The following is a 16,759-nucleotide window of genomic DNA, read 5'->3' on the forward strand; positions in this document are numbered from 1 at the left end:
TATATCCCTTCGTAATTGCTGTCGTGAGCGAATTTAATTTAAATAAATGACCGAAGTTGCAACTTAAAGATGCAATCGTTGAAAGTCGTAATTCGGCGAGCGGGCCGCGCGTTCGGCAGCGTGGATATTTACTTTCATTGCCCCGATAAAATCGCCTCAATCAAAATCCATTAAAGTAATCGTCTTAATATTCATTTGCTTTCCCCCGATCGTTTTATTATACATCCAGACGGCAGAGTGAGAGAGAGAGAGAGAAGGAAAAAAGAAAAAAGCGAAGGAAGGCAACGCGGACGTAAGGTCGAATTCTTCTCCGTGCGCCGAACCCCCGACTCACCGACCGCCAGATGCATTCTTACACGACGGCGAAACGATCGAAAGTATTATCCTCCGCTTTAAATCAGAGATAAGCGGGACTCGTCTCGTCCATTAAGGGCAAAGGATGCATAAGATACTATTCGGTCGGGCGTGGAAAGCCACCGATAACGGATTGCACGCATAGTGTTTCGCGTGCTTAGCAACGGCCTAAATACACGAATCTCTAAGTCATCTACGAGGAGATAGAAACTTAAACCCAATCGCGGATTAAACTGCCGAACCTTTACGTGCCGAGCGAGATTATCCACATCGTGACAAAAGATTTTTATTGCAAGTACAAGTACAGCGAACGCTGTCCTACTTTTGCACGTGGTAAAACTACAATTTCTAATGACAGATTCTGTGATTTGGAAGTCGGAACAAGTCTTGAGATAAAGTGATACGAAATAGAGCATTTCACACGATTTACGTTTTACGTTTTAGCTAGTTTACATAAGTATATATTTTTTTTTTTTTTTCAGAATTTAACATTGTCCATTAGTAAAGCCACTAGCACTAGATAATCATTATCTTTCTGGATTTTTCCTGAAGAGATAAGGATCCCAAAGTCTTCGAATATTTCGACTGAATTCTTTTACAAATATTCATAGCTGTCGAGATGGACTTAAATTGCATCAACCGCTCGGCAGGCGATAGTCATCGTCTAAAATTAGTCGCCTTCTTATCAGTCGTGCCTAAAAATTTATGACAGTACGATAACTTGTGAATAAAGTAAGTCGTTTACATGAATATAGATTGAAATCGCGTACATAGGTATGCGATTTGCCGAGGGATTAGAGGTTAAATTTCGCAAACTGCCATTCCTACACAAATACCACACTCGCTGTTCGCATTTCTAACATTTTTCCGCCGTGTGTAAACGCGCGCGATCGTGCTTTACAACAAATTTTATTTTCACCATTCAGTGTTTTCGCGGCAGCGCCGTGATTTATCCCCGGATTACGTCCCAGGAATCTTTGTAAGTGACATACTAATCAGCGAAAGAAGCATCTTCCTTGTTCGTGTGATGCAAGTAGCAATCTCTTTAATTTATTGACAACATCATCAAAAATGATAACCGTGCATTTTTATTCTTTGCATTTGTCTTAAAATTTCGGTTCATTTAACAAGATCAATATGTTTGAACGAAGATAACATTTTATGTTATAATAAGTCCAAACTGCGAAACTAATTATTTATCGGCAAGTCGCGTAAAAAGAATCCAAAAGTTATTATAGCACAAACGTGGTCAGACTTGTAAAAAATCAAGGAAAAATTCCACGCATTGCTAAATAATGAACACACTGCCCGATCGGCACGATAATGCAAGTACAAAAACGATGTCGCGAACTTCTCTCTCGATGCTTTCTCGACGAACGATTCTATTCGCGGCGAGCGCAGGTGGCAATACGAGACTCTCGGATATTAATACGGCGAAGACGTGATCACGGAATTATCGCGCGCCGTAAGTTTATATCTTGTCACTTTATATTTTTCGCACACTAGATTTTATTCACCGATCGAAAGTTCATCAGATAGTGTCAGTTTAACAGTAATTTTAGTTAATTAAAGTTGATTAACTGATTAAGTATTACATTATCTTGTTTTTAATGCCAAATCTGTTATTTTTACATTCTTCTTTACGAGTTATAGTTTCTAATATTCACGCAATTCAAAATCGCGCTACAACATTTTTCTCAACGTTCAATAAATATAGAGATATATTTTTTGCGCGTCTATAACATTGAAATTTTAATTCCCAGAAATTATACCGGTTTGAATTCCTACTTTTTCGACGACATTCCGACAGAATTTTATTACACATGATGTCATAATGTTACGTGAAGAATATGACGAAAAAAAATTCGTTTAATCCGGACAGCGATGTGACAGCGATATATAAGTGACTCTTTGAAAGACAAGCTTGTAAACAATTCACGTTGACACCGTCTAAGGAAGACGATCAAGCTCCTATTAAAAGTGAGACAGGACCGCGCATTAAGCCGCGTTTTGCAAAAATGACATCGACAAGCGGCAAGACAGTCTCGAGCACTCAAACTCAGGTTCAAATATTGAAATTTCAATATTGATTCGCCGAGAGAAGAGTTCGGTACTGCGTATCTTTATATGCATAAATTATTACGCACGCGGTGCAAAAAGAGGTCTTCGAAAAAGCCGCGGCTTGATGACTCGTGATCGTCCGGTGACGGATGGACTTTAAAAACCTGATAAATATCCGTTCAAAAAATTATTCCACGGAAATAACTTCTCGACAGCCGAGCACCTGAAGTCAATATGTTTGATTAGTTTCCATCGCGACTTTTTGAGAAATATAAAAGACGTGACTGGCGAATAGGACGATCGTGACCAGCGGCTGGCGATCGTTTTTCCCAACGATGTTTGTTCGTCAATTATCCCACGTGCGCATTATCCCTACGTAAACACGATTGCCGATCGCGTAACAATATCGATAATTATGTGCGTAAACGCCATGCTGCCGCCGCCACCGCCGCCACCGCCGCCACCGCCGCCACCGTCGTAGTCGTTGTATCGCGGAAAATCCGAAACACGTGTCTTATCGGCCGCGGTGCGAGGAACGCCCATATTCCGCTACGAAGAGAGATCGTAAACGCCGCTCGATAAAGATCGACAGCGGGCTTAATGTTGCATTACATTAGCCTACAACAAACGATTGCTAAATGAGCGATTATCGCTGCCGTTTGCGGTCGATAATTACCGCATCGAACAAGCAGTTATTACTGCTTAGCGAACGATAATTCATTATTACAGGTTCACGCTGGTAACTACATGACTAACGTGCTTCTAGGTATATGCGCGTCTTGCGCCGGTCCGTAAAAACGATATTATTGTTAAACAAGAAGCAATTACCGTGCTAAACGGTCGTCCGGCTAATCAGTTTAATATGTGCCCGATGCATATCACGCACCATTGCCGGAATGGTCGAAGAAAATCGATTAGCTGATAAATACGCCGCGTATGCGACGTAATACTTCCGTCGATTTGTCGAGATACTTTCACTAAAAAACTACCGGCGCTTCGGTATATTTAGCGGCTATAATTAATATTAACAGCACAGATTGAACTAGGAAACGTTGAAGTTTTGATGAGTATACGAATACAGTTCCGATCGTTTACATGCTATATGTTAATTATAAAAATAAATGATAAAATATAATTTATAGCATTAAAATAGAAATAAAAATATTGTTAGTTTGTTTTCACTTAACGATATAGCGATACAGATAATCAAGCAATAAAGCGTTCTTCCCGGAAAAGGATTTATGGTGTACTGGTTGCAGTCATACTTCTCAAGTTCACTTTGCTTTTTCCCTTATTTTTGTCCGCCTTCCAGAAACTGCGTATTTGCGCTTTTGCTGAACTCGTTCGGACTTCTTCGAAGTCGCGAAGGCTCCAACAGTAAGTTCAAACGCAACAAGTTGCAGATCATTCTGCGAACGCGGCCGAGTTGCTTCCCGCAAAAAAAAAAAACACACGTGCCGGAAAAAAGAGCGATTCGTTCTGCGATTTTCTCGTCGCACCGTAGGCGGACAGAAGAAATGCGCGTGCTTCCACGGCGAGGTGCGGAAAAACGATTTAAACGCCCGAGATACCTCGAGATCCTTTCTAAAGGCTCCTGCACAGTAATCTATGTACACAATCACAATCGCCGTGAAAATATCTTCAAGACATAAAATTTTATGAAATAGCTATATATAGAAAAAATAATTTCCAGTTAAGTGTGGAATTAATAAGACGACATTAAGGAATGTGGCGTAGACGCTAAAAACTCTACATGACTTATCTGATAATAATCCATAATAAAGTCTTATTTAAGGCGGTAAATAAAATTATTTAAATCGACCAAATCATAAAAATCATTTACGATTGTATTATGCAACATTATAAATAAGGAATGCGCGCAATGGAACGAATCTTTGATTTGTCTGAATTGATATCAAGTTGGAGATTGCTTCTGAATCTTAAGATATACGCTGCGCATGATACTAGTTACACTTGTTGCTAACACGATACTAGTTTCATGCAGTACGCATCGCAGTATGCAACGGCTTTTACTGCCGTGAACACGCACTTGGCGTCTTTTCTGTGACTCATCTTTTTCCCTTCCTCTTTCTTTTTCTCTTTCTCTCTTTCTGATCAGAATACGAGCGCACTTAAATTAAGAGTTGTAATCCGTTCAAACGATTTTACAGAGGCCTCATAACTGTCTTTCTTGGAATAACAGCCGCAGGGAATTATAACTTTCCCATCCGAAGAGCGCTTCTTCTCGCGCAGACTCGCAAACTCGCGAAAATATACAGCCTGACCAAAAATATATCGCGCTAGGAGAGCTAATGCGCCGATTAATGGAATCGCAAAAATATAAACCGTTCGTTGTAAGATTATCCAACGTCCTCTGACCTCGCTAATCCAATTAGAATCACATCTGTTATGTTTTACACTACTGTTGCGCGCGCGCGCGTGTCTTGTTAACTCGCTCAGTCCGAAAATACGGAAGGAAACTTAAAGAAACATTTCTTACGACATAAGACGTTACATAAGACGTTAAATAAAAATTACCAAAATCGTAAATTTTAATTTTAACGACACACTTTTTGGTGAATTTAAAATCAACCCTTGTTATTTTTTGTTAAGATTTTTTAACATTCGATATTAAATATCGGTAATAATAAAACTACAAATTAGAATTTGAAAATAATTTACAATCAAATTTAGACAAACATATATAATACTATGTATATTTCGATAACATCCAACTCAATAAAAAAATTGTTTGTTACCGACTAACTTCTGAATAATGATCACTTTCATCGAAATAATAAAATACAACGACAATCGTTGGGTTTGGAAGGGCCGCGGCTGGAAAAAGGTGAAGGGAACTGCCGATGCACGTAACACGGTCGACGCTAGAAAGTCACGACGTGAATAATGTACGCGTCAGTCTCTATTTTCAATCCCGTAACTTTGCGAGCTCATCCTTGCTCGGACGCGATGAAAAAGCTGCGCAATGTAATCGTGCGCTCTAACTCCTCCGGCGACTCTATTTTTCCTCTGTTCCCTTTCTTGTTGTACACCCTCTCTATATATACGATTGAAATGGTTCAAGGTAGAAGAATTGGGGACCAATAAAACACAAAGTTGCTTTGTATAGCTATGATTAATGAGAGAGAGAAAAGAAAGAACAATATAAAATAATTAAAATGTGTGATATTAAATATATCTCTTCAAATTTATCGAAAAGAAGATCTAATCGTGATGCACGATAGAAACTAAAAGTTTAATTGTTATTCAATACAAGAGAGACATTAAAAACTTCTTTTGATGAAAAAAAATATATTTACTTTAAATCAGCCACATTTTAGAATTTGTTGCTTATTTATTAGGCAATCATTGTCCGCGCGTTCACAATCAATTAAAAAAAAACCTAAAATATTTACTGAGAAACATATATTTTAATTTTTACGGCACGTTTTTCTGCCGATACTTAAACTTTTATCAAAATTCAGTCTTTATATTTATAACTTGCGGTATTTTCTATGCTAAATATACTTTTTTCAAGCAAACAATATTTATTCATAATTAAAAAAATTATTTGATATGCAAATTGTAGATTGTATTTCTTTTATCGAAAGTTTTATCAATTTTCTGTAAGCGTGTTCAGAGAATAATACACGATATCATTTATCACTTGTGACTCAATGATTTGCAGCGTGTTATTTATCAAGTTACATTATGAGACTGCAGAGAGTGTGTGTGTGTAAGAAGTAAGTAGTTTGGTTTTTTTTCCTCTTTTCTTTTCTCTCCTCATTCATTTTTTTCTCGCCGCGCAATGGATGGATACTCGCACATTCTTGATTTTCGTGATTTCTCGCAGTACATTTTTTTCCTCTCATCCTTCAAAAACTGTCATGTGTGTTAGATTAAGAATTACAAGTCGCACGAATAATCTCGCGGTCGCTACTGCCGCGGAGCGTCGTAACTGTCTTTCCTAGAATAACATCCACGAGAATCGTAACTTTCTCGACAAAGTCTGACCTAGAGCGTGCGGCACGCTTAACAAAATATACAATTGCAGTAAAAATATACCGAAGATCGTAGCAATATTCTGCGTTGAAGCTGCGGGAAAGACGCTCCGACGAGTGCGCAAATCCATACAAAAAATACACAGTTACGCAAAATATCTCCCTCGACCTGACATCTATTACTTCAGCGAGAGAGCATTATTTTGTCTAACAGTTAATTTTAAATGGCACGCTATTGGTGAAATTAAATTAAATTTTAATGAATAAAAATTGATTAAACAGAAATTAATTAATTCCTACTTACTATGTATTGTTTATTTAATAATTTTAATCTAATTACTTTGATAATGATTTATTGATTAAGTCCCAACGAAATTCGTATCTAAAAACGTTCTCCGTCCACGGCGGCACTCGCGTCTCGCGGCGCGAGATCGTCGTCAGGCGGAATCATAAATCCACGTATATCACGGTGCATCGGTATCCCCGACATTCATTTAAATCAGCCTCGCAGTGCCGCAGGTGTTTCCCCCGCGATACACTTCTCGTAAATGCAAGCGACCGAGCTGCTCGCTCCGGCCCCTCTCCTTTTTGCCTCCTCTCGTTTCCCGACCCGCTCTCGTCCGTTGCACGTGTATTGCGCGCCAACCCGTAGGCTCGCTTGTTCGCTGGCTCGCTCGCTCGCGCTTTTGCGCAAGCTACCGCTGTTTTTTTTTTTTTTTTTTTTATTTTACACAGAGACGCACGCGGGCGCGCGCGCGCGTTTACACAAATGAGCATATCGCGGAACGGCGCGTAATGCAGAGCGGGAGAGGGAGAGAGAGATGACGAGCGGGAGAAGTACGCACGGCAGAAGAAGGCACATAAACACGAGCACGTGTCCGTGAGCGGCATGTGGCAGAAGGAGGAAAAAGGTGAAGGGCTAAGAGAGGGCGAGAGGAGGGCTACTGAGAAGTTCCCAGCGGAGCGCACGGAGGAGGATACTCTTCCTCGCGCTCAGAAGTAACGCAGTAAAGAGCGCAACTAACGTTTTGCGCGCTGAAACGGTAATATTAGATAGCCTAACTCTCTTTATACTTTTGAATTTAACATACGTGTAGTAATGAAGATATAGAATCTGTGCAATTAGTATTTTAATTAATATTGATTAGCGCTTTATCAACTTCTAGCGCGAATATTAATTTTATATGTTAGTCGCGAGAAAAGATATCGTTTATCGTTAAAAATAATTAGCACACGACCTTTCGGAACCGAGGAAAATATTTCTAAAGTGAAATACACAAATCGGCGCGACCAATCGCATCGATTTGCGTCAGTAGAACATCCGGCTTTCGATTATCACGTCGTTGATTATTAAGAGAAATTTATTGTAATACCTACGGTTAACGCAACGTAAATCGATAATCAGCAAAAAAGTGGAAATTGCTACGAAGAGAGGCGCGTCAAGTTTTGCGTTGCACTCGTATTATTTCGTCTCGTGTTGCATCGCCTTACGTCATACATACGTCATAATCATCGCATATAATCACATTATGGCGACATGTGTCAGATACCGTATGTGATTTATTTGCTTAGTCGAGCTTTCAATCCGCATCTAGATTAGACGCAACAAATTCGAAAACACCCGTGTCGGAAAAATTATCTTTTTGAGATCGTGCGCGACGTTTAAATATCATCATGTGAACTTCACGCCATAACGGCCGATTACACAGGCATTTCGAATGAATGTTTTTCGGCGGACGTAAAATCCAACCGAGCTTTGGACGGATGAACCGGGCTAATCAAGCTGCTCCGCTTAATTTCTCCGGAGCTGGCGCACCGGGCCAACTCGTAAATCAAATCTTGACATTTTGTCTACTCACGCGCAAGCCTGGCCAACTAATAACAGACGCATACCTGACGAATAGATAATTTAGTTGCCAACGTGTATCGACAGCGCCGGCCGCGTACGCTAGAGATAAACGTTTTAAAGAAAAATATCGACATTTTGATTTGTTTCATAATAGCGTCATCACGATATATCTAATGCCATTTATAAGCATCATTAAAAGTGTTATTTATAAACATCATTAATACGTTTGATAATTATAATTATAATTAATTAATATGAAAAGCAAGAAATGCCGCATTTTTTTGAGACTATTCGTGTACCAAAAAATACACTTTATTATGTAAAATGTAAAAATATCAACATTATCGATATTAATTCACTGAAAAGAAAGTGGATACTTTTACTACAATATCAACTTAACATTGCCGATACTATTAGCCTAACGGACGCCTCTTCGGATTCCTGCGGTGCTTACGATCTAATTTAGCGTACTAGCGGTGCAACGAGCCTAGAACCTCCCTTTGGAGCGCCGCTTGTTACGAGTTTATTCGCCGCTGGCGAGATTCGATCGGAACGCTTAGTCGGCGAATTAGCGATGCGCTCAGAAAAAACGTATTCGAAGCAGCTGGAGGCTGGAGCTCGGGTCATGACGGAATCCTAATTAAAGTCCGGAGCAAAACAAGAACGATCGCCGAGAGGCGATGGTGACGGAGAGGAGGAGCAGTAATAACAGCAGTGAAAGTGGTAATGACTATTAATAGTTAAATAGTACGCGCGAAGAGGACGACAGCGGAAATTATGTCCACAGATGTCGGCGCTTTCCCGGTATAAAATTTTGCGAATACGAATTTAAATTTTATCTTCTCCAAAAAAGAAACGAAACAACATGAGAGAGTTCCGATGAAAATACATGATACTTAGTATAGAAGAAATTAAAAAAATATATAAAATGCAAGAAGAAACTATTGATAAACTATTGACAGTGTACATTTAATTTGAAAAATAGGAAAATTTATCGAGAAAACATCTAAAATATTATTTTACTCCGAAATAATATTCAAAAATTAATTGCGAAAATAAATATGTATGAAACCATCACTAACATTTTGTTATTCCATCAACAATATTTAGAAGAAAATTTTTCTATCAAATGGCGATTAAAATATATAAAATGTGTCACCACGTTTGTTTCATGCGTGAGGAATGCAGAGAAATGGAAGATCGATAAAATATTTTTAAGAGAGTAAAAGTGACCTACGACGGTTAAAAGATATCCGGGGCGTGCGCGGCGATGAGTCATAATTTCTATTTAAATGTGCGTAATTACATTCGTGCGTACGCGAGTACAAGCAACGGCTGTGTGTACGGCAAGCGCTACCGTGCCGAGCAAGTTTCCTTCCTGAATAAACGCTTAAAATAGTATACGCATTTTTGTCTCTGATAAATGTTGCTCAATATTGTCACCGCCTAGATACATCAATGACAAGCGACGGCGCGATTGTCGACGCATTGGTGCACGCACAGCTGGCAAGCGGATCATGCGAACCCGGCCTCTACCTGCGCGCGACGTGCGAATATTTATTAATCACGCCCCATAATAGAGCTGTTCCACTTAAGACTCGCGCCACTCGTGAATTTGATATACTTTCATGCGCCGGTGTGCACCAGGAAAATTTTCCACGCCGATGTTTTACGACTGTCTGCCCGTCTGCTTGCCGTACACAGGCGAGAATAATCGCGCGAAACACTGCAGATCACAACAGTATGCTATAGTACTCACCGATTGCACCATTATTGTATTATCCTATGATTATCCTCCTCCGATAGCGAGTGTGTGAAAACGGCACTGAAAATAAAGAAAAACATACAGGTTATTTTTATATCATGTAGCGATATAATTCTCTTGTAACTAACTTTGTGTTTACTTTTGTTTTTATTAATATTACATATGAACGATATATATATATGTTATTTGAAAGTATTACATATATACAACTACTAATTTGATTCGAAACTAAATCTTTTGCTTGGCAACAGGTTATTTTCTCGCTACGCGTAAATCTTGCTTTCAGCATCAGCTTTAATTTATCATGTGAACGGTAAATTTATACACCTTAAACGCGCTTTCGCGGAATTGAGAATAGTTCCTGATTATCAAATTAGTATCTATTGCGGCAGTAATTTCCGTAAGCGCAATTCTCCAACGACTTTCCGTGCTGCTACCTGTGTGTCCGCGTAACCTGAGCTCCTCGTATTATCTTCCTGGGAGGCCTGTGTCTTTCATAAGTCTTTCTTATATGTCTTTCTATACTTGTGTATTCTCTCGGTGTGAGTCACGTAAATTTATCTTTTCATTTCCAACCAAATAATAACCAGAATATATTATATCTACCGAAATATCAAAGAAAGAGACATTCAATCCGAGATAATCATTTTTATTCAATTGAGAATATGTTGCTAGCGACGTTTGTTTCGCTGCTTACTCTATTTGATATTTATGACTGATCCACTCTCAATTTTTAAAATACATTCGAATAAACGAACTGATACAAGACACGATATTTCAGCACTTCAGTTTCGATATTCACCTCGGATTTATTCAAATGATACCGCTAGTCGAATATTTACAGTCCCAGTTCTTGCTCATACTTCACTACAAAGCTTGCGTGTATAATCACGCGGGATGTTAACAGTCTAATTACATTGCCGGCATCTGCGATTTGGATTAGACTGCCGAGTCTGCGTTTACACCGCCTACTACGTAGTATAGGTGAGCACTCTTTCCCCTCGCGCGTCTTTCTCAAACAAGCGTCGCGCGAGCGTTGTTTGTTCACGCCTCGCTCGTGCAAACAATCCGCGTGATTGCAAACGATCTCGAGTCGGCGCGTCATTATGCGCGTCATTATGCACACCAGAGCAGAACTTCCGTCGAATTATACCGGCGCGAACGTGAAAATTTATCGATAATATTTCAACGAGCTCGGTCACTTCGCCCAAGAATAGTAACCCGTCGCAATTTGATTTTTGATATTTACTGAGATCATCCAAAGATTCGTCCAAAGCGAACATTACAAATAACCGTAGTCTTACAAATGAGAACGCGCATTTGCATTTCACAGTTCTGTACATCAAATCTGTCTCAGAAAAGAGACCATGGTCAAAGATTCTCATTTTAGACTAGCTTACACAGAGTTAAATAAATTGAAACTCATCAAAGTGCACAAAGGTCCATTGCTGCGTTCGTCAACATTGTTGTGTACAAGATCAATTGTCGTGATGCCTCGTACGTCGGGCAAACAATTGAAAACCAGGGTTTCGTATATTATTATCGCCTTGCGTTTCGCGTGCGTTCTGTATCTGTCAATCATCTTCGTAATTCTCTTCTTATTCCCGCAATAAAAAACCATTATTATTATCATATTACATTTTTAACGGACAGTGCTGCGTATTTTTATTAATCGTATACGACAATAACTGCGATGTTGTTCTTGGAAGTTTTGCTAATGCAAAAGCAATAATTAATATATTTGTATTTTCCACGCTAACTCGCCATTTATTACCATATCATAAAAGTGCGATGAAAACACAGCACAGTATTGCATAGCGATTCAAATATCTCAGCCGACCTAAACGACTTTCGAAATAAACGACTCGAGTAACTAAAACTGAGCGTGATTAATATACTTATCTTCGCACTTGACGCAATCTATTCGCTCGCGCAGTGTAACGCGTTGCAGGAATATTCCCGGCGTTCGTCGGAGAGCCGTGATCGAAAGAATCAGGTCGTAAATTTCTCGATTCTTGATCCTGTCGGTTGATCGTAATTTTTTTTACGATCGCGCCTATCGCGCCTGTTGCGCGCACACCTCCTCGTCAGCGCGATACGTGTATAAACACGTATTAATAGATTGGCGAGTCACCTTATCGGCATAGAGACATTTCGTCGTGGGTGTAACGACGCTCGCATTGCATACAAAGGTACAGTCGCATAGACATCGACTTCGTAATCGATTAAGTACAGACGTCTCCGACGATCGGCGACGGCGGGAATCGCTAACGCTAACGCGAAACGCTCGCAACTACTAGAATTCTCATTAATCAAGCGCGCAACGAAGCTCGTTAGGCTCTTCCGATGCATTCGGAGATTATACACTTAATGTGTTGAATAATGCATCGGGCGCCGGCGTTCTCGACAAGCGGCAGTAACACTCGCAATATATTCCGTTATAGTATTTCTCTTTCAATCGTTGCGACTTGTTTTTCCCGAGGAATTTTCCTCGATTTTTCATCGCGAATTTAAAAGCGCCGCAGTGTAAATTCGACGTTTACAGAGCGATTCATGAATTGTAGTTTTCAATAAAAACATGAGTGCGTCGGAAAAAGATTAAATACACGTGTATGTATGTGTATATGTAATCTGCGTTGCATTATGATGCCGCGGAAATTTATGCGTCTACCCGTGTGGAAATCGCGGAAACTCATCAGACTGTATCAATGCTAATGATGTGACAAATGCACTTAACGATGCTCTTAAATTTATCATAATTTTAAACGGATAAAGAGACAACATGCATTTTACATCTTAATGTTACATAAAATGCTGAATTTTTAATATTAACACGTCCTTTGGAATTATCTCAAGTTCATGTAAATCAAAATAAAATATAAACTGCTTGCATTTTGCGTAACAAGATTATTTATGTTTTACGCAAATTTATTGTGATATTCTGATATCAGTATTATTATTCAAAATTAAGTGCAATATTAATAATTGTCATTAGAGTGGAAAATTCTCGACTGATATCTCCCAAGCGTAAAAGAATATCGCGAAATATCAAGAAATATGTTCGAAAACGCGTAATAACGATCATCTTTATTGTTTTTTCAGTGAAGCGTCGCGGCAGAATTCGAGACCCTAAACATGAAGTTGACACGATTACCTTCGACACTGCAGCCTTTGGCTTTGGCTTTGGCCTTGGCCTTCCTTTCGACGGCACGCCATTGCGACGCCGCCACGGAAAGTTTAATAGGTAAGTACTACGAGCACAGAGAGTACGCGCGACGCACGTCGCAACGATTGCGAGCGTGTTATTTTGATAGCTGACTAACAATCGAACTTAGGAGGGTGCCAACATCGAAACTCGATCGATGTTATCCGGCTACATCCGGATTAGTATCGATCAGAAACATCGTCGCACCCGAGAAAATAATATTACTGCGAGTGGATTCTAATAAAATCCTTTTCTCCCTCCATTCATTTTCGTTCAATCAGAAATTGTACATTAGATCAAATTTTATCGTAATTACTAATAAGAAATAAGAACGACAAGAATATCACTATTTCGTATCCAACTCATTTTTAATGTGCAGAAAAAAACTATGTATGTCACACATTGTTTTATCTAAATTCTGCAAACTAGACGTAATTTTAATTCATAACGATTAACCTTTAACCCGCGATATCTGTGGCATAACTAAATAGCTTTTTTTATTTCTATCAGCATTAATATTATTTTAAATTTGCAAAGAAATAAATAACATTAAGTATATTATTATAATCCTTGATAAGTGATCGATAAGTTTTTATACAGATTAATGAAAGAATGGAAACGTCGCGTGTTTAGGGGTTAAGAGTGTGAAATCGCTTTCTTTCATTCGGATATCGTAACAATTCTCTCGAAAGATACTTCCGTGATACGCGAATGAAAACGCTGTTATGCGAACGGACGCGCGAACCCAACAAGAGCGGCGGCACGCGATTATAGCCGCCGAAGAGATCGAATTCCCGATTCCAGCTGTTTTACTATCTCGTGGTGCGCCCGCGTCCGCGCGCGCGAATTCGTCACGCTCCATTTACGCCTTTTAAACGCTCTATTCTTAGTCTATCTGCATTATCTGCCGTTCTATTTGCGCCAGAGTCGAGTCGAATCTCACGATTCGCGCGAGTCATTGCGAATGGAGCAGGTCGCTGTCTCGCCTCACGCTCTCGCTTTGTTCGTCCGCGAGTTTAAGCGATACCGGCAGATCGTTAAGAGATTTCGCGTGCGACTTTTTTCCAAGGCACGTTCTGCCTGCTATTTTTACAACAATTTTCTTTGGATCTTGTAGATTTCTTCGCTTTAGTCTTTGCTTCGCGGAAACTATTTTGTCTGAAGGATATATGGAAAACTCGGAGAAAAAGAAATATTTTCATTTTCTAAAACGTTGCAATTTCAAAGAACTTATAAAAGTATCAGATATGTTATTAAAGTCTATGTTGAACGTAAAAAATGTGCGCAAATTTTACAGTTATCAAATATTTCTTGTAAATGAATCAATTTATGCAAAAAGTTGTTGGTCAAAATTTTATAAAACCTCGAATGTAAATTTTAATATTTATAAATATAAGCATAATTTAGTTTTTAATTGATACATAAAAGAATTAAAAAAGTAAGCTCGAAAGCAAGATTCGAGCATGACATCCATGTACTGAGCAAAATGAACTACAGGTTAATACTTCCGCTTCCACTCATTCAAAATTTATATATTCTTGATGAAAAATGGTTTGCATGCTGCATATGAATACAAATGTGCAATTAAACGAAGATACAATCGAGAATTAAGGACATCAAGTTTCACAAACACAGGTCAAAATCACGTAACATTTTCTTGCATAATTCGTATAACGATGTAAATGTATTCATTTCGAATATTTTACTTTCTCTCTCCTATAATAATAATGTTCGCAAATGAATAAATTCATGCAACTTATCCTAATATCTCAGTCTGACATAACTTCACGTTTTCTATCACGTTTCGATGTTTTCTATCAGCAGCTAATTCACTTTCGCGATTTACGGTTGCCAAGCACATATTAACTAAAAATATCGGTCAATGAAAAAGTCGATTTTACGGGATTAGTCTAGTAAAGTGCAATTTAAGCACCAGTAACCTGATTCTGGATGCACGTGGACGAGAGGCCGCGCTCGCGCGCGTAATTTTCGTCGGAAATTACATCGGGCGTAACCGTATCCGCGGAACAACAGCGGTCAATTCGACCAAACGACCACTTACGCCGAGTGGAACGAGTGCATAAATCTTACCCCTCCTCGTCCCTTCTTCCGCGTCTTTTTTTCAGAATTACACGCCACAGCGTTCTACGCTAACTACATCTCAGAAATTGTCCGCTCGTCGACGAGGAGAGCCGGATTTTCTTCCCTCCGCCATAGCGTAATCGAGGGCGAGCAACGCGACGGCGAATTGCACATGCCTTTCAGAAAATTGCATTCCTCGCTGTCGTATTCGAGGCTAATCAGCAACTCGTGCTGTTTCGCAGAAATCGCGAGAGCGAAGTACGACTCCTCACACGCTTCCGACACGCCGCGCCGCACCGTGCCGACGCCTCACGCTGTGAGCGCTCGCTTTAGCGCCACATTTAGCGCCGTCCGAGATCGATTAAGTTTGCGGCGGCTTTATCCAATAATTAATCCTAAACTTGGCAACGTATCTTGTAAGATGTATCACTGTGTTTTGCTATCTACACTCACAGTTGAGAAACGTTTAATATATTTATATACAAAAATGTGTATAATTATATTTTTGTTTCTTTTTTTTTCAATCTATTATTTAATCTTTTATATAATAAGAACAGTTATTATCAATTCTATTCATTTATTTTATATATACGAACAGTGTATCACAGCAAAATTAAATGAAAAAAGAAGTGAGGAAACTGAATTTATTGTGTTAATTGTTGTATCATATTTTTGTTGTGTTTCTTATTATAAGATAATTTAGAATTTATTTCCACAATGCTGCCAAGTTTAGACTTAATAGGAGCTTTTTTTGTTTATATGCCAAAGAACAAGTTGACGCATTGTGTTCATTAACTGCTCAAATTTCCTGTTGTCGCAGTTGGCAGTGAGAGCTAATCGTCAAAAAGCATGATATTATTAGCACAAACTAAACTGCTTTATAGTTCGAAACAATTCGAACAATAGACGATTTTAAAGATGATTTCTTCTTGGTGAAAATTTCCACATAATTATTTCGCATTTCAAAATGTTATAATTACTATTAAATAAATAAAAGTTAGATTAACTGTAAATGAAATTTAAAAATACATATTTAATTTCCATTTAATAATATTCTCAGCAAGTCATGATTGTTAAGTGTTCGTAGAGAAAAAATCATTTGGATATTTATAAGAATTTTTGCTAAATTTTGCTAAAAGCTTTAACTTTAATTTTGATTTGACGCTTTGATCATCATGCCATATGTGTGCTAATAATGTTTGTACTTAGGAGTTATTGCACTTATATAAATGATTTTCTATTTGATTTACGTTATTATTAATTCTATTCATTTATTTTATTTAGTATACGTATATGTGATAATAAAATTCTTAATAGAACACCATAACTTAAAAAGAAATCTTAGACATGACGCATCTTATGATCGCTAAGAGAAGTGTCAGTTTTCTCTAATATACATTTTCCCATCTACGTGTATTTATTGCGCGCGTAAAATTGACATG

At 38.6% G+C, this 16,759-nt stretch overlaps 2 protein-coding genes across 5 annotated transcripts in view; one reads left to right on the top strand and one right to left on the bottom strand.

The window, feature by feature from the left end:
* The window catches only part of DCTN5-p25 (Dynactin 5, p25 subunit), a 53,808-nt gene extending 43,769 nt beyond the window's left edge, over positions 1-10,039 (bottom strand). The window contains exon 1 of the mRNA XM_012369393.2: positions 10,025-10,039. The gene's annotated coding sequence lies outside the window, so the exon portion shown is untranslated. The remainder of the gene's footprint in view (positions 1-10,024) is intronic.
* Positions 1-16,759, top strand: part of cv-2 (crossveinless 2) — a 36,336-nt gene that overhangs the window by 6,388 nt on the left and 13,189 nt on the right. For all 4 annotated transcript variants that reach the window (XM_067355555.1, XM_012369340.2, XM_012369331.2 and 1 more), the window contains exon 2: positions 13,133-13,274. In XM_067355555.1, coding sequence (XP_067211656.1) covers positions 13,166-13,274 — 109 coding nt within the window. In that variant the 5' untranslated portion in view covers positions 13,133-13,165. The remainder of the gene's footprint in view (positions 1-13,132; positions 13,275-16,759) is intronic.

This window comes from Linepithema humile, chromosome 5, assembly GCF_040581485.1.
Source record: "Linepithema humile isolate Giens D197 chromosome 5, Lhum_UNIL_v1.0, whole genome shotgun sequence".
Lineage (NCBI taxonomy): Eukaryota > Metazoa > Arthropoda > Insecta > Hymenoptera > Formicidae > Linepithema > Linepithema humile.